Below are 22141 nucleotides of genomic sequence, written 5' to 3'. Positions count from 1 at the left end.
TCCAGACCTTCGGAAGAGCAGTCGGGTGCTCTTACCCACTGAGCCATCTCACCAGCCCACTAAAATGACTTTTAAGAGGCAGTGGTCAGATGTCCACCCCCAGTCCTCATCTCAACCTTTGTAGTAGCTGGGATTAGTCACATGTACCGCGCAGCACCCAACTGAGAGCTTATTATCACACGTACAATACATGCCACCTCTTCATTTAGCTAAAGGTGGCAAAGGCTGTGAGGTCTAGACATTTCCATGTGGGTGGGGCCCAGGTCACCAGTGCCTCAGGCAGGAGGAAGTTGTCCCTTCCCCCCTGGGGTTTCTCAGTTCCTCCCAGGGCCAGCTCTTTTGCTACTTTTTCTGAGTAAAAGCAAACTTACAAATTTGGGAAATTTTATACTAAATTTGTTTTGCTCAATTTGTTCCCATCCTGTAAGCAGATACAGTTTCCTAGTCACTTGGATTTCCATCTATTTTTGTTTGTTTATTTGTGTTTTTTTAGATTTCTTTTTGTATGTATTATATGTAGGTACACTGTAGCTGTCTTCAGACACTCCAGAAAAGGGTGTCAAATCTTGTTACAGATGGTTGTGAGCCATCATGTGGTTGCTGGGTTAGAACTCAGGACCTTCAGAAAAGCAGTCAATGATCTTAACCACTGAGCCATCTCTCCAGCCCTTCTTTTTTTTTTAAATTAAATATTTTCTTTAGTTACATTTCAAATGTTATCCCCTTCCCTGGTTTCCCCTCCAAAAAACCCCTATCCCCTCCTGCTCCCCCAGCTCCCCAACCCACCCACTTCCTCCCACTTCCTGGCATTCCCCTACACTGGGGCATAGAACCTTCACAGGACCAAGGGCCTCTCCTCCCATTGATGACTGACTAGGCCATCCTCTGCTACAGATGCAGCTATGTTTGTTTATTTTTAAGATGGGCTCACATTTCCCAGGCTGACTCAAACCTGCCTCATGAGTAAAGATGACCTTGAACTTCTACCTCATCTATCTTCATGCCTCTGGGATTAGGAAGTGTCCACAGGGCAGCTCACCCATCATACTTTTATTTATTGAAACCGCGGAGCTTGACCAGGGCCTTCCGAGGTAAAGGCTCTGCTGAGGAGGTGGTTCTCAGTACCTGGCCCTTGCTGCAGAAGATTCAATTCCATCAGGTTAAACACTTGCTTCTTCCTTTCCTTTTTCCTACGCTAGGACTCTCTAGTCTCATGGAATTTTGGATCCATTTAAGTATTTCACTAACTTAGTTCTCTAAGTTTCTTAATTCTTTTCTGAATTAGACAATTTAAAATTTCTTTTGCAACAAGTACATTTGGGTTAGGGGGTAGACTTAGTTAAAATCGCAAGCATGCAGCCCCAGGTTCAAAGTTATGATTTGGCTTACATCTATAACGGAAACACTTGACAGGGAGAGAGAGACGGGAGACCAGGATCGTCCTCAGCCACACAGAGAGCTCAAGATTAGCCTGGACTACAAGACCCCCTGCCTCAACAACAAAATAAAAACAAAAAGAGGTTTCTTAAGAAAGGCATTTCTACTTAAAATTCATTGGGATCAGTGGGAGGGAGGGGGAGGCAAGGGGTGGGAATATAATATCCAATGTACCTATGTATAAAGCGTCATAACAGCCATTATGCATCATCAGTAAATGCTAACAGAGCAATGTAATGAGATTCTGATCCAGTGACCCAGGCGAGTTTCCTCCAGAGGTCAGCCACTACCAGGCACATGTTCTCTTTAAAACGTATCTGGACATTTAAGTTTAAAACACTATTTTATGTGTGTGAGTATCTGCATGCACCTCAAGTGTGCCTGGTGCCTGCAGAGGCTGGCGTTTATGCACCGTTTATCCTACAACTGGAGTTTATACGTGGTTGTAAGCTGCCATAGGAGTGCTGGGAATTGAACCTGGGTTCTCTGCATGAGCCATCTCTCTGGCCCATTAACTCTTCTTTTTAAAATTGTGTGTTATTAAGCTTGGGGAACTACCACCATCAAAACTGCTGTGGCTGGAAGCCTGTCGCAGCAGTGTGGGGAGGGGAGGGCAGGGGCTCCAGGTTAAGGGGCTCCTATTTAAGGAAGTGCAGGCCAGCCTAGGCTGCAGGCAAGACACCCCTTTTCAAAACAAACAAAATCTCAACTTCCAAAAAAATAACAGAGCTAACCTGAGATATGAGTCCTCAACTTCACAGCCTAACGTGCTAAGTCCCTTCGTGACTGAACCACCCCAACTCTCACACCTTACACCCTATGCAGCCAACTCAGTCTGACTCCCAAAAGTTTCAAATTCCAACCGCATCCCAGTGACACTGTCAGGAGCTTCCCCGTTAGTCACTTCCGCCACAGCTGAATCATCTATTCTTTAACTCTGTAAAGAGTTTTGTTGAACTTTTTATCGTGACTTCCTAGGCTTATCTAACTAGAACAGGTGGAGTCTTCAAACTGTCAGTCACCAGGACCTTTACCCTTTGCTCTCTTGCTAATCCACTTTGTCTACAAATCATGATCCAGAACAACACAGTTGTGTCTTTGCTCACATACCCAAGCAGCCGAGTGCTCCTAAAGAGTTCCTGGTCCCCAGTTTGTTCCTTAACCTTTGGTTTATTTGAGATGCTCCCCACATGAGGTCTTGGCTGCCTATGGAATACCAATTGATTCCACGGTTGCATACCATCCATCCTGGCTTCCTTTTTGCCTACGATTGATTTTGGGGCTGGATTTCTTCTGTTCCCTTCTTTTTCAATCCCCGATCCCACCCCCTTTTCCCTTTACTCTGTGTAGCCCTGGCTGTCTTTGAACTTGTAGATCCACCTGCCTCTCTGCATCCTAAATGCTGAGATTAAAGATGTGCTTCACTGCTCATCTTCTCTTCTGCATTCTTTCCTGGTTGCTCTTTTAAAACTCCCAACCCAACTTCAATCTCAATTAAACAAGTAACTTTGACATTTGAGTTCACAGGGCTGGGAGATTAGTTCAGTGGTAAAGCACTTGCCCAGATATGTGAGGCTCTGGGTTCAATCTACAGCCTTCTCAATAAAGGACAAGGTAGTGGCCAGAGAAGGCAGCCACCAGTTGCCTAGCTCCAACCATAAACTGCTGTGAGTCCAGACAGGACAAGGGCAACGCCCTTATAACTAATGTCTTACTCAGATTCCCACCCAGAAGAAATACAGCATCTAGGATAGGCTGGCACACAGTGGGAGCTCAATACATGTGTGCTGACTGAGGCTGTTATGTAACGGAACCACCTGCGCCTGGGCTTGCCCGTCCATGTCTGCCTGCCCTCCCTCGGAGAGCCCAGGCTTAGTGACTACCATGTGGCATGAGCTGCAAGGTGTACTTAGCCTTTCTGCTCAGTCCCTCAGATGTGTCTACTGCCCCCTCCCCTTTCCTAGGTTGCAAACTCGCTAAGTAGTTCAGATTGGCTTAGAGTTTGTGATCTTCCTGCTTCAGCCTCCTGGGATTGAGAGTAACACCCACCATGTCTAGCTGCTTAAACGATTCTTCTTTTAACTACCGAACAGTCCCAGAACATCCCATTCTACATGCAGGACTTCACCTCTACTGATCTATTGAAACCCATTTTAGGAAGGCTAGAAGTTACAAATCCAGTAGATATTCAGTCTTCTTCATTTTTTTTTTTTTTTTCCGAGACAGGGTTTCTCTGTGTAGCCCTGACTGTCCTGGAACTCACTTTGTAGACCAGGCTGGTCTCAAACTCAGAAATCCACCTGCCTCTGCCTCCCGAGCGCTGGGATTAAAGGCGTGCGCCACCATGCCTGGCCAGTCTTCTTTTTCTTTTCTTTTTTTTTTTTTTTTTAAATATTTATTTATTTATTATATGTAATTACACTGTAGCTGTCTTCAGACACTCCAGAAGAGGGCGTCAGATCTCCTTACAGATGGTTGTGAGCCACCATGTGGTTGCTGGGATTTGAACTCAGGACCTTGGGAAGAGAAGTTGGGTGCTCTTACTTGCTGAGCCATCTCACCAGCCCCAGTCTTCTTTTTCTTAAAGACACTTTATGATTTTGTTTTCAGAATTAAAATCACCTATTAGTACATTCCCTTTGTCAAAACCTTAAAAATTATACAAGTTATAACCCTGATAGCAGTTGTCCATAATGTGGGTACATTTTTGTGCCCTGTGGTTTTAAATTTTAAAAAATTACATCAACCAGAGAGGTGACTGGTTAAAAGCAGTGGTTGTCTTTCAGAGAATCCAGGCTTGGTTCTTGCCTCCACATGATGGGCTCAGTCATTTGCAACTTCAATTCCAAGGTATCCAACATCCTTTTCTGGTCTCCAAGGGTGCCAGGTGTAACACAGTGAACAGACATGCCCATAGGCAAAAGACCAATCCATATACATGAAACACTTCGTTTAGTCGTGGCATGTGTGCCCAAGCCATGGCACATGTCACATGTCAGAGGACACTTACATGGGCTCTCACCTAAATGGTTTTCCCTTCTGTCTTCTATTTTGAGGGTTTTGTGGATCAAACTCAAGGGTCATCAGGCACAGCAGCAAAGCTCCTTTACTACTGAGGCAGCCTGCTTTCTGCACCTCTCTCTCTCTCTCTCTCTTCTCTCTCTCTCTTTCTCAAATCTTTGTGAGCCTAACCTTTAAGGACTGAGCCATCTCTCTCTAACCCTTTAGTTTTTTTTTTTAATTAAAGATTTATTTATTTATTATATGTAAGTACACTGTAGCTGTCTTCAGACACTCCAGAAAAGGGCATCAGATCTTGTTACGGATGGTTATGAGCCACCATGTAGTTGCTGGGATTTGAACCCCGGACCCTTGGAAGAGCAGTCGGGTGCTCTTACCCACTGTATCTCACCAGCCCCAACTCTTTAGCTTTGATGCAGGCCTTTGGTGGCCCAGAACTCCCTGAGTGCTAGGATTAAAGGTGTGTGTCACCACAGTGGCTCCAGCTGCTCTCTCTCTTCTCCCTCCTCATCCTCCCCTTTATTCTTTTTTTTTTTTTTAAAGATTTATTATAAGTACACTGTAGCTGTCTTCAGACACTCCAGAAGAGGGCATCAGATATTGTTACTGATGGTTGTGAGCCACCATGTGGTTGCTGGGAATTGAACTCAGGACCTTTGGAAGAGCAGTCAGTGCTCTTAACTGCTGAGCCATCTCTCCAGCCCCATCCCCTTTATTCTTCTCTTCCTCTCCTCCTCCTCTTTTTCTTTTAGACAGAATCTCTATGTCTCAGACTGACCTCAAACGTACTCTGTCGCAGCAGACGGCCTTGTATTTCTGATCTACAGGCATGCACTTCGGCACCACTGCTGGCTTTATTCAGTGCTAGTGATTGAATGCAGGGTTTCATGTATGGCAGGCAAGCATTCTACCCACTGGGCTACACTTCTGTGGTACACTAGCTCAGACTCTCTTGCATGTGTGTGTGTGTGTGTGGGGGGATGCACGCGCTTGCATGCCATGGTGTGTATGTATAGGTCAGAGGACAATCTCTGTTGTAGGTTCTTGTCTTCCATCTTGTTTCTGAGGCAGGATTTCTCTATTTCTGGATATGAAAGTTTCCAATGAATGTTGCTACCTCTGCCTCACTGGGATTACAGATCCCAGTCATCAAACTTGGGTTCTTGTTTTTGGAGACAGGGGTTCTCCGTGTAGCATTGACTATCCTGGAACTAACTCACTCTGTAGACCAGGCTGGCCTCAAACTCAGAGATCCACCTGCCTCTGCCTTCTGAGTGCAGAAGTAAAGGTTGGTTGTGGGATCAAAGACTTCATGTGCCACCACAGCCTGGTGACTCCAGGGACTGAGCTTTAGTGCTGCTGAGCCTTCTTCCTAGCCCAGACTCTCCCAATTTGTTGAGTTCTTTTTTTGATTTGATATGGGCTCCAGTCCCCTCTTCCTGTTTCCACTGTATAGTTTTACCAGGATGTCTTTTTTTTTTTTTAAAGGATTTATTTATTTATATAAGTAGCTGTCTCCAGACCCACCAGAAGAGGGCATCAGATCCCACTACAGATGGCTGTGACCCACCATGTGGTTGCTGGGAATTGAACTCAGGATCTCTTGAAGAGCAGTCAGTGAGTGCTCTTACCCGCTGAGCCATCTCTCCAGCCCTTACCAGTATGCCTTAAATCCACAAAAGCAGTGCTTCCTGCCCTGTTATACCCTCTTCTATCACACCCTCTCCTCCCCCAATTTTATTTTTTTTTTGAATTATGGTATCAGTTACCCAGTAATTCAGAACAGAAATATAAGTTTTTTATTTTTATCTTTTATTTCCATCTTTTCCCAAATCCTGTATCTCCAAACAATTCTTTCCTTCTGTTTTTCAAGACAGGATTTCTCTGTGTAGTCCTGGCTGGCTGGAACGCAACCGTAGATCAGGCTGGGATTACGAATGTATGTCACCATACTAGCCTGTATGTTGACCTTTTAAAGAAACTATCACTATCTTGGCATTTTCTAGAGTTTTGGGGAGTATCATATAAAAATAGGAATCTGGGTATGTACACTTGAGACCCAGGGGCCTGCTGTATTAGGTGAGTGTTCACTATTGAGCTACACTCTAACCTCCTTGCGATGTAGCCCAGGCTAACCTTTTTTTTTTTTTTTTTTTTTTTTTTTTTTTTTTTTTTTTTTTTGTTTTTCGAGACAGGGTTTCTTTGTGTAGCCCTGGCTGTCCTGGAACTCACTTTGTAGACCAGGCTGGCCTCGAACTCAGAAATCCGCCTGCCTCTGCCTCCCGAGTGCTGGGATTAAAGGCGTGCGCCACCACCACCACGCCTGGCCTGGTTTTAGTTTTTCTTTCTTTCTTTTTTTTTTTTATTATATGTAAGTACACTGTAGCTGTCTTCAGACACTCCAGAAGAGGGAGTCAGATCTCGTTAAGGATGGTTGTGAGCTACTATGTGGTTGCTGGGAGTTGAACTGTGCACCTTTGGAAGAGCAGTCAGGTGCTCTTACCCGCTGAGCCATCTCACCAGCCCCCTGGTTTTAGTTTTTCAATCAGGGTTTCTCTGTGTAGTCCTGGCTGCCCTGGAACTCACTTTGTAGAGCAGGCTGGCCTTGAACTCACAGAGGATGGTCATCTCTGCCTTTGAGTGCTGGGGTTAGAGGTGTGCATTACCTTGTTTAGTCTTTAAAACAGCATCAAGTTTCAAGACTTGAGTGTCTGCGTGTGGGTGTGCACACAAGTGCAGGGGAGTCAGAGAAGCCCCATTCCTGGGAGCTGGTGTTATAGGCACTTGTGAGCCACTGCCTGGCATGGGTGCTAGGAACCACACTTAGGTCTTCTTCGAGAGCAGGCAAAGCCTTTCCCCTGAGCATCTCCCCAGCCCCGGGACACGACCCTCCCCACCCTTCACCTCCATGCCCATTTCAGAGTTGTTTATTTTTGATTTTTGAGAGAAGGTCTCTCAATCCCAGGTTGGCCTGCAACTCAATGTCTAGTGAAGGCTGGCCTTGAATATGCAGTGCTGGGTGTGTGCCACATCTGCCTCAAAATCTTTACATCAGGTCTCACTGCGTCCAGGATAAAGGTCAAGGGCCATTTATGACCTGCCTCTTGCTTCCTTCTTCTCATTTCTGGCTTTGCCTATTGTATGAATCACTCAGAGTTTCCAGAAGAGAGTACCGCTGAATCATTTTACATATGTCCTTTCTCCCGATAACATTTCTCCAGTCTGTGTCTATGTAAATTCTACTCCTCCACCTTCACATCTCATCTTAGAAAGATGTTTTGAAAAGAGGGGTCTCAAGTAGTCTAAGCCTGCCTTGACTGTGTAGCCAAGGGGAAACTACACCTTCTGAGATCAGATGCGGGGCCCGTGCTAAGCAAGCACTTCACACACAGAGTGACATCCAATAGACCTTATGACAGTACTTCCCTGAGCCAGAAGTGGTGGTGAACACCTGTAATCTCAGGACAAAAAGCAGAGATAGCAAGATGACCAGGAGCTCTGGGCCAGCCAGGGGTAAGGAGGCTGTCACACTCTCACATACCCCTTGCTGCTGTCCTCCTGACTGATCTCACTTCCCCTACTATGTGCTGACATAGAGATTCCCTCCGAGTGTGACATTTGCTTACAACCTCCATGAAATTCCTTCTTCTCACCTATCTTCCTAGAAAGCTCTACCAGGCTGGTGTGAGGTCTGCCCCCCAGTCAGCAGCCCTCGTCTACTTGGCTCAGGACAAGAAGTCACCACAGGCAGACCGAACCTTTACTGCCTCAGCTCTCCAGTCACTGGAGTGCAAGTCCCTGGCCTGTACATGGTCTGTGCTTGAAAGCTCAGCACTTGGAAGGCTGAGGTCAGCCTGAAACATTTAAGACCTGTCTCCCCAGCCTTTTCCGACTGAGGATCCCTGACCCTGCATGAGCTGAGCGAGCTGTTTTACTGGGGGGTTAGCAGGTATTTAATACGGTATTATCCTGTATATCCTGGTGTACACACTGTGCATGGACACATAGAGGCAGAGCAGACACTGGCTGACATCCTCCATTGAGGCTCACGTGGGTCTCACTGAGATGGTGGACTGCGTTTCTGCTTAGCTGGCAGGCAGCTCCTGGGGACTGCAAATCTCAGTCCTCCAAGGCTGAGGTTCTCAGATATTAGGAGATTCGAACTTAGGTTGTCATGCTTGCAGAACAAGTGCCCTTAACCACTGAGCACCTCCTCAGTCCAGGGTCCTTGTATTTATTCTACGGATCTTCTTACCTACTTATCTACCTACCTGTGTATGTGTGGTACTGGGAATTGAACCTAGGACCTTGTGTATGCTAGAATTAATGCTTTACTGCTGAGCTCTACCCAAAGCTCAGATCTGTCTTTATCCCATTCCCATAGTCAGTGAGCCCTATGAGGACATGAACCACATTTGTCTGTCTTTATCCCATTCCCATAGTCAGTGAGCCCTATGAGGACATGAAGCACGTTTGTACACTGCTGTGGTCCCTGAAGGATCTTAGATGCTTTGTATACTCATACACTCTGTATGGAACACACCACATCTCTATAAACAAATTTAGGGAGAATTCAAGAAACTTGCTTAGTTTAACATAAAACAACAATGCCGGGCCCGGTAGTGCACTCCTTTAATCCCAGCCCTTGGGAGGCAGAGGCAGGTGGATTTCTGAGTTCGAGGCCAGCCTGGTCTACAAAGTGAGTTTCAGGACAGCCAGGGCTAAACAGAGAAACCCTATCTCGAAAAACAAAACAAAACAAAAAACAAACCAAACAACAACAACCCCCCGCCCCCCAATTGGCCAGCGAGTTGTTAAAGAGCCTTGTCACTGAGCCTTACTACCCTAAATTCCTCGTATCCACATGGTGGAGGGAGAGAACCAACTCCCTAAGGTTGTTTTCTGAGCTCCATACATTTGCAGTACCAACCCACTCTAACCCCAATTTCAGGGAATCTGATGCCCTTTTCTAACCTCCCAAGACATCAGGCATAAAGGTGGTGTACATATATACATGAAGGTAAAGCATACATAGAAAAAATCATCTAAAATTGTTTTGTTCTTTGTTTTTTGTTTTGATTTTTTTTTTTCCCCCGAAACAGGGTTTCTCTGTATAGCCCTGGCTGTCCTGGAACTCACTTTGTAGACCAGGCTGGCCTCAAACTCAGAAATCTGCCTGCCTCTGCCTCCGGAGTGCTGGGATTAAAGACGTACGCCACCACACCCGGCTAAAATTGTTTTTAAGTACCAAAATCCAGATATGCACATGGTGCGTTAAGTGTTTGCATGAGGATCTGAGCTCAGATCCCCGGTAAGCACGTGAATGCTGGGTGTGGTGGCATGTGTCTCAGTGACAGGGGATGATACCTGAAGCTTGCCTCTGGCCTCCACATGCACACCTGCAAACACAGAGTCACACATCACCATCCCCAAATCTCAATCCCAATCCCAATGCCAGGATCTGAAACTAAGGAGACACCTGCCATTAAATGCACCTGGCAGGCAGGGAGGAACAAGTCGAGTCTGTTGAGTCTGGCACTTGGGAGGCAAGAGGACCTAGAGAGCTCAAGGCCAAGCTGTTGTATAGAGCAAACTCCGGGGCCGGCTAAGCAGAAAGGGAACCACCTCCCACAGGCTGACCTCTGCTAGGGCACTGTGGCCCTTGCCTCCCCTCTCCCCCACCCCCCACTAAATAAATAAAATGTAGTAAAAAAAAAAAATCTAACTAGCTGATATAAACAAAATTGATCTCTGCCCTCCACATGCACACAAACAGGCGAGTGCACCACACACACGTGAGTGCATCTCCAACAACCAAACAAGAAAATCAATTCCTGCTGCATACAATTTGGCATTGACCAATCTAAAACAGACCTGAGCAAACAGCCTGTTTGAAATCCCCTTGGCTCCTACACATCCTATCCTCCGAGCTGACTCCTCCTTTTGTGCCCTGGTCTGGTTCCAAGACAGTTTTCAGTCACTTCACTTGTCCATGCTGGTGTGCCATTCTAGCTTTGTCTGTTCCCCTACCAAAATGCCTTCCTCCTGTCTGTCCTGAAGCTGTTGTCTTTCCATCAGGACTTGCTCATGAAATTTCTGCTTCTGCCTCTGCTGTCAACTGAGTTAGTTCTCCCTCTGTTCGCAGACCCATATGACTGGAGTTCATGCACCTTTCCTGTCACGTTGAGTCCCCCTCACCGACCCACCTCCAGCCCCCGCCCTGAGACATATGTAAATCAAGCTGACTTCAGCCTTGTGATCTTCCTGCATCTGTGTGTTAGGATCTATACATTTGCCTCCACATGTGGCTCCTTTTCTGAGACAGTTTTGCTATGGTGTAGCTTGTTTGGAATTTTCAATCCTCCTGCCTTAGCCTTTCAATTGCTGGGATCACAAGTATGTATCACAATGCCTGTATCTCCATCCCTTTTTATGTGTCTAAGTGTTTTGCCTGTATACATGCACGTGCACTGTATTGTTTTGCACTGTATTTGTATCCAATCCCTACTGAAGCCAGAAGATGGTGTAGGATCCCCTGGAATTGCAGTTACAGAGCAGGACACAGGAGACTCCCCAAAACAACGGAGGATTAAGTAAGATGATCCTAATTATCTGCTAGGCCTGGTGCTTTACAACACTTCTCAAACTGATTTGGGAATTACCCTGTTTCTATTCCCCACAGATGGACCACCACTGCTCAATGTAACTAGTATATCAATTCATTCCCGTGCAGTTTCCCCACCAGTGTCATCTCACCGAGAGCCCTGTTTTAGCAGGTGCCTGGCATACCCTGAGCACCTGGCAAACGGCCACGGGTCAGGACCACTGAAGCCCTCTCTCCCCTTCAAGGCTCAGGCTTGTATGTAGCCCGTGTGTTCCATCGTTCTCATGACTGTAATGCTTAATTCTGCCTGGCCTAACATACAGGGCTCCCCAAGTTTTATCCCCATAAGCACGGCAGGCCCCACTTTATATCAACAGCATTCTTTTGAGAGACCTTCCTTCACTCTCTGGTTTTCTCTCAGGCCTTGTCTCAAGAGCCGCTTGGACAGGTGGGGCTAGCGAGGCAGACCACTTTGCCCTGCCTTGGAGAACTGGGCTTACTGGCATGTGGCTGGCCTTGAATTTTTGATTTTCCTATCTCTTCCTCCTCAGTGCTAAGATCACAAGTGTGTATCATTACTTTTTTTTTTTTTTTTTGAGACAGTTTCACTATGTAGCCCAGGCTAGCCTTGAACTCACAGCAAACCTCTTGCCACAGACTTGAGAACTAGGTTACAGGTGTCTGCCCCCTTGCTCCAGCTACTCTGTGCACGCCTCGGAACAGCTGACAGGTTTGTCGTTACAGTCACAGCCCACCTGTGTTAGAGCAGCTGGACAACTCCTCACCCACTTCTTTCAGAGAACACCTGGCTTAAGTTCTCAGCAGAGCCTATTGTGGCTGTTCATTGTGTCTTTAACCAGCACACATGATGGGGAGGCAGGAATCAAGTTTGGGGCCAGTCTAGGTTACATAAGAATGTATTAAAAAACAAACAAAGGAAGGTTGGTTACTGAATTTGTTTACCTTAGTTGCTTGGGTGTGTTGTATGAATAAAGAATAAATTACAGTAGTTAATTTGTGACTGAGTCTCACTGTGTAGCCTGGGCTGTCCTGGAACTATGTGCCCCAGGTTGCCCTTGAACTCAGAGTTCTACCTGCCCCAGCCTCCAAACTCCAGGCCCTTAGTTATTTATAAACAAGGTCTTACTATGTAGCTCTTGGGGGAGCCTGAACTCAATGACAAAGACCAGGCTGGCCTCAACCTCTAAGAGATCCACCTGCCTCTCTTTCCAAGTTCTGAGATTAAAGGTGTGTGCTACCATGCCACAGTCCAGCCCTATTTTAAAACATAATTTTATTACCTGTGTGTACCTGCCACTCTGAGGAGTCAGCTGTGTTTCCAGTGTTATGAGGGTTCTGAGGTTGATCAGGTTCTCAGGCCCATACAGCAAGTCCATCACCTGCTGAGCTCTCTCCAACCCCAAATACTGGTGGTACACAGGCATCCAAAACCATTTCTTGGTACCCAGACCCCTTCAAGGTTACAGCCCAACCACAAAACGGGGACTCCAGAACAGCCAGTGTACATCACCCTGGGTTAGGCAGTACACAAGCTTTTCCTTGGCCTGCTGTTTTCTAAGCATCTTCTTTCCATACCCCAACTTCCTCGCTTGTACAGAAATAAACTTGGACTACCTGGATGCTCTGACACAGACAGCTTCCCTGCTACCCAGCTATGTGCATTTGTTGGGTCTGAGAAGTCTCACAGACTCCAAGCAGGGCCAGCAGTGCTCCCACTGGAATCAACAGCTTTGGGTTTATTCCTGTCAAAGCACTGACCTTTTTCAAGTATTATTCTTTCAGCTACATAGTAAACTTTTCTCTTATTTTTATTTATTTTTTGGGGGCACGTGTTTGTGTTGTTGGGTGTACACATGTCACTGTGCGTGTGACAGTGCCCTCTACTGGGTACTAAGAGTAAGTTCTCTTCCATTGTTGTGGGTCCCAGGAATCAAACTCAGGTTTCTCTTCCAAGTGCCCTTAACCAACCACCTTTTTGTTTTGAGATGGAGTCATACCACAGAGCATTGACCATGTACTTCTCTGCCTCTGTTTCTAAAGTTCAGGGATCATAAGCAAGCACTACCCTATCTCGGGGTTTATGTTTATGCAGCTGATGATGTCATTGAACTCCTGCTCCCCTGCTTCCACTTCCCAAGGCATGTGAGCCCAGCACACTTCTTTTTAATGGGCTCTCATCCCACTGGGCTCACTGTTCAGCAGGACAAACTATTGAGATGTATCACAAGCCCCTGGCTAAATGAGAAGAGAGAAAGTCAGAAACATCTCAAACAGTTATAAATTCACCTAGGACGCTTTTGACTAAGACCCTGAGGGCAGACTTCTTCTCTATATAAAGCGGACCCCACCCCAGAATACTGGCCATTTCAGTCAGCTCTGTCTCCTGCACTTCCCTCTAAACAGTTTTCAGAGGCAGGGTGTCAGGAAGGCAGGGGAGGATATGATGTGGGACCAGTCATTCTGCTTTCTGCCAGCCAGGAACAGAAAGGCCAGCTTCTTTTGCTTATTACTAATAATTCACACTTCTCCCACTCAAACATAGAACTTAGGAATAGAAACTGAAGGGAAAAAGGACGAAAAGGGGCCCCATTCTTGCTGAGTCTGGACTAAGCTTTGGGGGTTAGCACATCATTAATCAAGTTCCCAAATCTCTCATTTTATATAAGGTGACACATCTTCTGAATTAGCTACGTGTGCCACCATTCCTGCTCCCTCTCACAATGTGATGAGCCTCGTCAGAATCCCTTTCAAACTCAGGGGCCCACACCAACCTTCCCCTCAATCACACCTTTAGTATCGCTTTTCACCTCCCAAATCCCAAGAAAAGACACCAACTGCTTCACAACAGGTCTAGTTTTGGTTTTTTCCATGGGTATTTTTTGTTGTTTTATTTTAAATACTGAAAAAATTCCCCAGGGCTCTGTGGGGCCCCACCACTCACTGCCCTTCTTCACACAGCAAGCCTATTTCAAGGACAGCATTTTTTTTTTAAAGGAACACTTTATACTGAATCCTCAACTTGTTCTGCAGAACCAGAGAGACCTTGTCTGCTTTAAAGAACACAACCCCTTTTCTCTGACACTAGGTCACTAGTCATAGTCAAAGAGGGTTTCTCTCTTCAGAGCTGAACCTGAACCCCTTACCATGGTCCACTGTCAATCCCTTCACCCTACAGTCATTCACAGCAACCCTGTGGTTCAGGAGAAGGGTAGGAAACTTTTATCGGTCATAAACCCTCACTCACTCCCCCACATCTTCACTCCACCCTTTCAACCCCACCCTTGGGATCTCAATGAGTTTTCTTCCAACAGTTATTTGGAAAAAAAGGTAAAACAAAACAAAACAAAAAGTTCAAGGTCTTGGTGCTCAGCCCAAGGGGCTCCATGTGCTGGGACACCAGTGGGCAGGTTCTCTGCCTCTCTAGCCTGCACCCGGGCCACCTCCTGACCCCTGGCTACAAAAGCAGGGAGGGGCAGGAGCCAGCACAGGACCTGAGTGGGCAGCGTCTCACGGTCTGGTGGAGCCCAGGAAGCATCACTCAACTTGGCCACTGTGGACGAACACGGAAGAAACAAAAACAAACAAACAAACAAACAAAAAAAAGACACTGTCAAGTAAAAGGGGAAAGCTGGTGACTTCCATCCCAGTCATGACCCCATGGTTTCTCAAACACTTCACTAGACTACCTTGTATATGTCTGAATACTAAGTATAAGGAGGCAGGAAAATAAAAAGAAAATTTTAGTCTTTCTCTATCCATAATCAGAATGTTTTCTGTCTTTTCGATACACTCATGGTAAACAGGAAGACAATTCTTGAGACATCAAATAACTGGAGGTTTCCTAGTGAAGGGCTCACAGGAACCACACAGCACACAGCGACTGGCAGCAGTGAAGAAGCACCTCAGCACTGAGGTGCTGACTGGCGGAGGCCAGGCTCAGACCACATACTTGTTTGGAGGGGACTAAGTAGCCTGGATTTAATCAAACGTACTGAGATTTTGAAATGACGCTTACATGCTAAGAAGCAAGCCTGAGAAGTGCAGCTTGCTCCTTGGCATCCAAGAGTGACACTATTTGACTTTGATTTCCTTTCCCCTTTCTCACCCCTATCTCCAGCCCATTGTGTGTGTGTGTGTGTGTACACACTAACTACTGTGTGTATTACTGGAGGTTGAAACTAGGGTCTCCTGAACGGTAGCAAAGTATTCTACATATGAACTACATTCCTAGCCCTATCTTTGCTTTGTATTTTGAGACAGGGTCTCACTAAATTCCCAAAGCCAGCTGTGAACTCACGCTGTAGCCCAGGCTACTAGCCTTGAAGTAGAAATCATCCTGCCTCAGTTTGTTCAACAGCTGGGATGACAAGCCAGCTTGATTTCCCAATTTTTCCTGTTCTTTTCTAAAAACTAGACTCATTGAGAACATCAGCTCTGAAGACACAAATCTAACCAATAGATAAGGCTGCTCAGACAGGGGAGAAAAAGGTACAGAATTCGAGAAGATCGGAGATGAAGAAAACGTACAAAATTATATATATATTTATATATATAATAACATGACATATCTATGTACAACATGGTTGGGACATTGAAGAAACTATACAATGATGTTCAGCTTTGTCCCCTTCCCACATGGACTTCTGATTAAAGATGACAGCATGAGAAAATGGAGCAAAAAACACAAAATTATATACAATTACAAATGAGAGTCAAAGAGTTTGGGGGCCAGGGAGACCAGGGGTCCTGCTCTCTCCACTCCTTCCTCACCAATCTATTTCTACCCAATCTGAATGATGGCCAGAGACCTGGGCAGCGGCCAATCAGGAGAAGGGTATATTTACATGTCTTTCACCTAACACACATCCACAAACTTGCCAGACATCCTAAGGGCACACTGCAATCTGTAAAGGGGAGAGAGACTGTACCGTCTTGCTCTTTTGAGCAGTTCTCACTCTGGCCCTCTCTGTGGATGAGGAGCAGGTGGCATTTAGTAAGATACAGGGCAAACTAGTGATGACACAGCAAGACAGGCTGCTGCCTCCCTCCCTGCACGTCTTTGCATCCTCCACCAGTGAATCATCTGCTAAGGACCAGCTGCTCCAGCTGGCAGTAGCTCTAAGCTCTAGGGACTAGCTGCCTTCATCCTTCTTCCTCCATGCCTAACATACATCTGAAGCAAGATGCCAAGTCAATGAGCCTGTCTTCTCAAGCCCCTCCAGTCTGCTGCCAGAGCAGGTTTGTAGCAGCTAGGGTCAACAGCAGACCCAAGAAAGTGGGCAGAGTCAAGACACATCCAGGGACAGCCTTTTCAGGTCTGTTCTCTTTCTCTCTCAAAAAGGCTATGATACCTATGAGAATGTTGTTGGAAGCTATGGCCCTTAAATCTCAAACTCTCTCTCGTCCCATGTAGCACTTGTGGCTTTACAAAGCTGAGGCTCAGCCATGGGCCTGCCTCAATTTTGGTTTTATGATGACCAGAAGGGTATGGCAGGTGTAGGACTTTAGAGTCCAAGTTAGCCTACACGTGTTTCTGTCTGTTTACAGACGAGGGACAGACTCAATCCAGAGAAGCTACAGACCTGGCCAAGCTCACACATCAGTGCTGTTGAGAGTGACAAGAACTACAGCCCAAGTATTTCAACTCCTAAACTCTTTCCATTATCCCATAATACTTTCAAAAAGCAACATGCTGGAAGAGAAAAGATACCTTTTTTTTTTTTTTTTTTTCATAAGTAGCTAACATCTGTTAAACTTTACACTCCTTGAGAAGCAGGGCAGCTGTTGGAGGAACACAGCAGAGGGGGTAGGTGGGCCCTGTAATTTTAAGCAAGCAAATCTCCTCTCCTTTAAAGGTCCCCTAAACACCCACGATGGGAACACGGAGCACAGAGGCCTAAGGGACAACACACTTAGAAGCACAGAGAGCATCTCCTTCACTCTCCCTTTCCCAGCATGTCAATTCAGCCTTGGGACACTGAGCCTGTCGCACTGCTCCATGACAGTCTGTGTAAGGACTTCTCCAGCAGCAGAACCTGCATCTCCCACATTCTCACCACAGGAAAAGCTGCAGCACTCTGCACTCCTAGTCTTTCCTACTCTCGGGTCTCTACTGGGCCATCATGAGGGTGTACAAGTTCAATTTACCCGAAGAAATCAACTCAGAGCCCCTCTTCAACCTAAGCCCCAGCAGAATGTCTCCCCTGGATGGCAAGCTGAGCTCTGACTAGGTGCCCATTCCCTGCCTACAATATATAACAGTCCAGTGGGTGAGGAAGGGGAAGAGAGGGGCCCAGGTTACCCCGCAAGCTTGCTGGTGACGAGCGAGGACTTTCTCTGGGGCAGGTCCTGTGGGGTGGGGATGTGGTCACCGGTCACCAGGTTCTTGTCTGCTCCTGCACTTGGCAGCTGCTTGTTCTTCATCTTGGCTTTGGCCATGTTGTAGTCTCCTGAGTCAAAGTACTTTTGCTAAGAGACAGGAGCGAGGTTTAGATGAATGTGCAACTTTGGTGTTCTCCAAAAGCAGAGACTCACAGGCTACCTCAGCATCAGCTCCCACCTACCTCAGCTGTCTAAGTATTCCCCATGCACACAGTCCACATTATTCACTTGTATGTTCATTTCCCAGCATGCTCTGACCTTGTCAGAATATAAGCAGATTACTAGCAGAAACATGTACCTTTGTTGCTTAAGGGGCAGTTGTGTTCCTGAACCTAGATGACAACTCCTGTATCTTTTGTATCTTACTGAGTACTAGAAGGTTCAATTACATCACTTACTTCATTTGTAACACTAGGTGGCAAAGCAATACCTTGGTGCTGGGGAAATGCATGAGTAAGACTCAAGAAGGGTCAATCTGGGTCTACCAGCAGCTAGAGACCAACCGGAAACTGACTATCAGAGTTAGAAAATATTCTCAGAGCAGGACTAGGAACTGGGCTTGCTCCTGAGGCAGCGAGCTTTCCAGACTCCCACCACTCCCACACATGTTCCATGGTGAGACTGTCTGCCTACGCCTGGTTCGCCTCAGGCAAGATGAGCTGCAATTCAGCATCACACCATCATCTGTGACTAAGACTGAGCACCTGGGATTCTCCACAGGAGGCTACTTCTCTCTGTAGCTCATCCTTACACTGCAGCTTTGTCCTTATAATCTGCTGTCAGCTCATGGTAGGGAGAAACCAGCCCTCCACTGCTGAGGAAGGAAGGCCATTCCAGCTGCCCTGTCTCTTCACTTTTGTGGCCTTATAAGTTAAACCCAGGCTAAAGTGCTTTCCCATGAGTTACATCCTCTATCATTCTGTACAGGAAAAAAAATTGTCTCTGTGTTACTATTTTTTTTTTTTTTTTTTTTTTGAGACAGGGTCTCAAAAAACCCTGGAACTCACTCTGTAGACCAGGCTGACCTTAATCTCAGAGATCTACCTGCCTCTGCCTCCCCAGTGCTGGGATTAAAGGCGTGCACTTTTTAAATTTTTAAAGATAATTAAAAATTTTCAAAAGAATTATGTTCATATATGTGTCCATGGAAGCCAGACGACCTCCTGGAGCTAAAATCCCAGCTGCCTGGTGTGGGTGCTGGGAACCAAATACTGCCTTTCTGGACACAGTCCAGCTCTCTCAACTGCTGATCCATCTCTCTAGCCCTAGCCTTGGCTATTCTAAAACTTACTGTGTAGCCTAGGCTGTTCTTGCATGTGTGGTTGTCCTCCTGCTTCAGCTCAGGCGCTGAGCTCACAGACGCAAGCCAGCACACTCAGCTACAATAGCCTCTTGAGGAGCATGGTTAGTGTGTGATGCCAGCTCTAACAGTCTAAAGAACCCTACTGCACAAGTTGAACTCTTTTGGGTGTTGTGTCTTTAATATCCTTCCTTCAGTCCCCATCTGCCACCTACCCAAATGCCCACCATTAAGCCTTCACTTCCTATAGTCAGAAGGGAAGAACATCATTGCAGAGATTCACAATAATCTGTTTTTTCTCTTTCCAAGTTTCTAATTTATCTTTACTACTGCTAAATAACCAAACCTACAGAAAAACATGCAGTAGAACGTCTACGGACTTCATCCAAGCTGCCACAGTATAAGGGTGTCCCATACCCCTTTCTGGAGTCTCTTCATGAGGAAGTCGGAGCCTCCAGGCTTTTGTCCTAGGCTTGGATATTTGGCCTTTAGCTTTGCCTCCTCAGCTTTCTCAGGGAGAATCCCTTCTTTCTCCTGTGTATCCTGAAGAAAACACACCAAGTGAAATTAATGGCTGAAAAACAATGACTTCTAATATCTGATAATCTTTTTATTATCAAACTTTCTTAGAGGTCTACCTGTTTGTAAATATGCTATCTACACTCTGTTTAGTGTGTGTATTATTTAAGGATTTATTTATTTTATGTGCATGTATTCTGCAGATATGTATGGCTGTGTACCAAACGGATGCCTGGTGCCCTGAGTTCAGTCTAGGAAACTGAGCATCAGGTTTCCTAGAACTGAACTATACATGGTTGTGAGCTACCATGTGCTGGGAACGAAACGCAGGTGCTCTGCAATGAGTGCTCCTAACCACTGAGCCAGCTTTCCTGCTCCTCTACTCTTAAAAGCTAGACCTTTGTTCAAATCCCTAAGCTCAAGATAACTGTATCAAGTAAAGAAAAACAAGTTAGTTCTCATATTACACCCAAGAACTCACCCCTGTGACCTGTGACTGCTAGGTTAAAGGTAGTATCTGAACATGATACTTGAATCATAGAGAAGTCATAGCGCACTCAGCACCCATAGTCGGAAAGTCAAAAAAGGAACTGGGAGAGTTCCTGCTGTCCTATGGGTAAGGGGAGCTCCGTCTTCTGAGAGGCTACCTCCTCCTTCACTTTCTAAGAAGCAATATGGTCTCACTGCGGAGGATGCGAGGCACGTGGCCTATTCTAAAGATATCTACCCGAGTAATATACTTTCATAAATGCAGGCAGACAAGAGGTAAACAGAAATCAACATGCCATTAGGTTTTCTTGTTTTTTTTTGTTTTTTTAAATTTTTTTCCGAGAGAGGGGTTCTTCGTGTATATTAGGTTGATCTTGAACTCAAGAGATCCACCTGCCTCTGCCTTCCAAGTGCTGGGATTAAAGGCATGCGCCACCATCTCCTGGCTAGTGTATTTTCACTTGACAAACAGGGTCAGAGAGAACACTAAGTGTATTTAATGAGTCCTTGAGCTCAGTGTTAAGTAACTCAAATATGGTGTCGAAGAAGGGATTTGGCACTTGTGTTTTCATAATGCGATGGTGGGTGGACTACATCCCACTGCGGAGAAATTCGAGGGGATATTTAAGTCACTGACGGTGAACACCAAATCATCCCTACCAAATAGGTCTGAGGAAGTTGCCAAACCATCCCTACCAAATAGGTCTTAGGAAGTTGCCGCCTGAAACTACCCCACGGTAATAATTACTCTTTTCCCCTCCCCCAATGCTGGTTCATTTTAAATGTCTTCACCTTGACCTCTATCTTGCTGTGGATGAAGGATGAGCTCCAATCTGGTAGTTATCTTTACTAATCAAACATCTCATTTACAGCTCTAGACCACCATCCAACCCCCTTTCATTCGCCTCATCTTTCCAAACACCCGCCCACACCAGAGCTCGCCCAATTATAGAACGGCTTCCAGGAACTGAATAGAGGCCTACTGGCCAATAAGAAAGGGGAGTCCACAGATTGACAATCTGCTTGACTAATCGACATCAGGTCACTAGGCCGCGCGGAAATGCAGCCTGCACGACATCAGTAGAGGCCAACCCCTGTACAGCCTGAGGCAGAGGCGGCCAATCAGCGGCGGCGGGGGCGTATTCCGCCCGCGCGGCCACCCCCGTTCCCCCCTTCTCCTCACCTGCTTCTCCTCGCCGGTCTCCTCCGCAGGGTTTTCTTCTTCTTGTTTCTGGGACATGGCAGAACCGGGACTGTGTAATGCAGGGCCCGGGAAGTCAGCCGGAAAAGGGAAGGGGGAGGGGAAACGGGGACAACCTGAGCTGCTGCTCCGGCTCCTGTCACTATGGTTGCTCAGTCAAAATGGCGGCTCAAGCCCGTGACGTTAGACCGCCCCCTCCTATGGCAGCCAATGAGAGTGGGCTTGACGGGACAATGACGTAACGACACACCAATAAGCGTTGGGCGGAGGTGGGCGGACGCTTTAGAAGCGACAGGCACGCTAGAACACCAACCAGGAAAGAGAGTGAGCCACAGAACCAATTAAAAGCCTGGGACAGGCTTTTAGGGGCAGGACAGCAAGCTTTGGTATTTTTGCTTCTTGGGTGGGCTGAAGCTGCGTTCAGTTTAGCCAGGTCCTGGGCAAGTCTCTGAATGTTGTATCCGAGCCGGGTTAACATAGAAATCCTTGTGGTGCAAAGGATCAAGCCTTGAGCAGTGTTAGAAGTTACCTACGACCAAAAATTAAAATTGGAAGACAAACTGATTTTCAACAGTTTTCCAGGACTGAGTGTTAGCTTGAGTTTTCTTGTAAGGTTTTCATTCACACTTTATGAATTCATTACCACCATTTCCTCTACTAAGAAAAAAAATCAAACAGTATTGATCATCATGAAAACATGAAGCTCACTAGTAGAACACATATACAAAAGAAGAAGAGAAAACAATTAAACCTTATTAATACACAAAAAGAATCAAACCACAAAAATGAACAAAAAAGGCTATTCCGATGGTTCAGTGGTTAACTATTAACCTATTGTAGGCAATTGTAACTGTTAATGATGTGTTTATAAAAAGATAAAGAAGAGGGAGATATGTTCTATGGAGGTGTGCTGAGTGTTGTGATTATAAAAAGAGAAGTATAAGTTATGTTCTATGGGGGTGTGGTGAGGTATGGGGGAAGGGGGTGCCTCAGCAGGGACGAGCCACATTACGGTATAGTATAGAATAGAGTTTATTCATGGCATGGGGAGCGGAGACAAGAGAGAGGGTAGTAGAGGCAGAGAGAGTAGGTAACTGTAAGAGTAGAGGCAGCCATGAGCACGTGGGAAAGGGGGAAAGGGAATGGGGAAGGGCAAGGGGACAGACGG

General features: G+C 46.2%; 1 protein-coding gene across 1 annotated transcript; it reads right to left on the bottom strand.

Annotated features, from left to right (window-relative positions):
- Positions 1-13934: 13934 nt before the first annotated feature.
- On the bottom strand, positions 13935-21152 carry Ensa (endosulfine alpha). The gene is made up of 4 exons (XM_021195692.2): positions 20956-21152; positions 19182-19307; positions 17385-17551; positions 13935-14633 (listed from the first exon to the last, which is right to left on the bottom strand). The coding sequence occupies exons 1-4, from the start codon at positions 21010-21012 to the stop codon at positions 14618-14620; spliced, it is 366 nt and encodes a 121-aa protein (XP_021051351.1). The 5' UTR covers positions 21013-21152; the 3' UTR covers positions 13935-14617.
- Between the last annotated feature and the right edge of the window lie 989 nt (positions 21153-22141).

The sequence above is a fragment of the Mus pahari genome, chromosome 4, assembly GCF_900095145.1.
Source record: "Mus pahari chromosome 4, PAHARI_EIJ_v1.1, whole genome shotgun sequence".
NCBI classification, from domain to species: domain Eukaryota; kingdom Metazoa; phylum Chordata; class Mammalia; order Rodentia; family Muridae; genus Mus; species Mus pahari.
The sequence above is the reverse complement of the archived record's forward strand: the minus strand, read 5'-3'. Positions and strand labels throughout refer to the sequence as shown.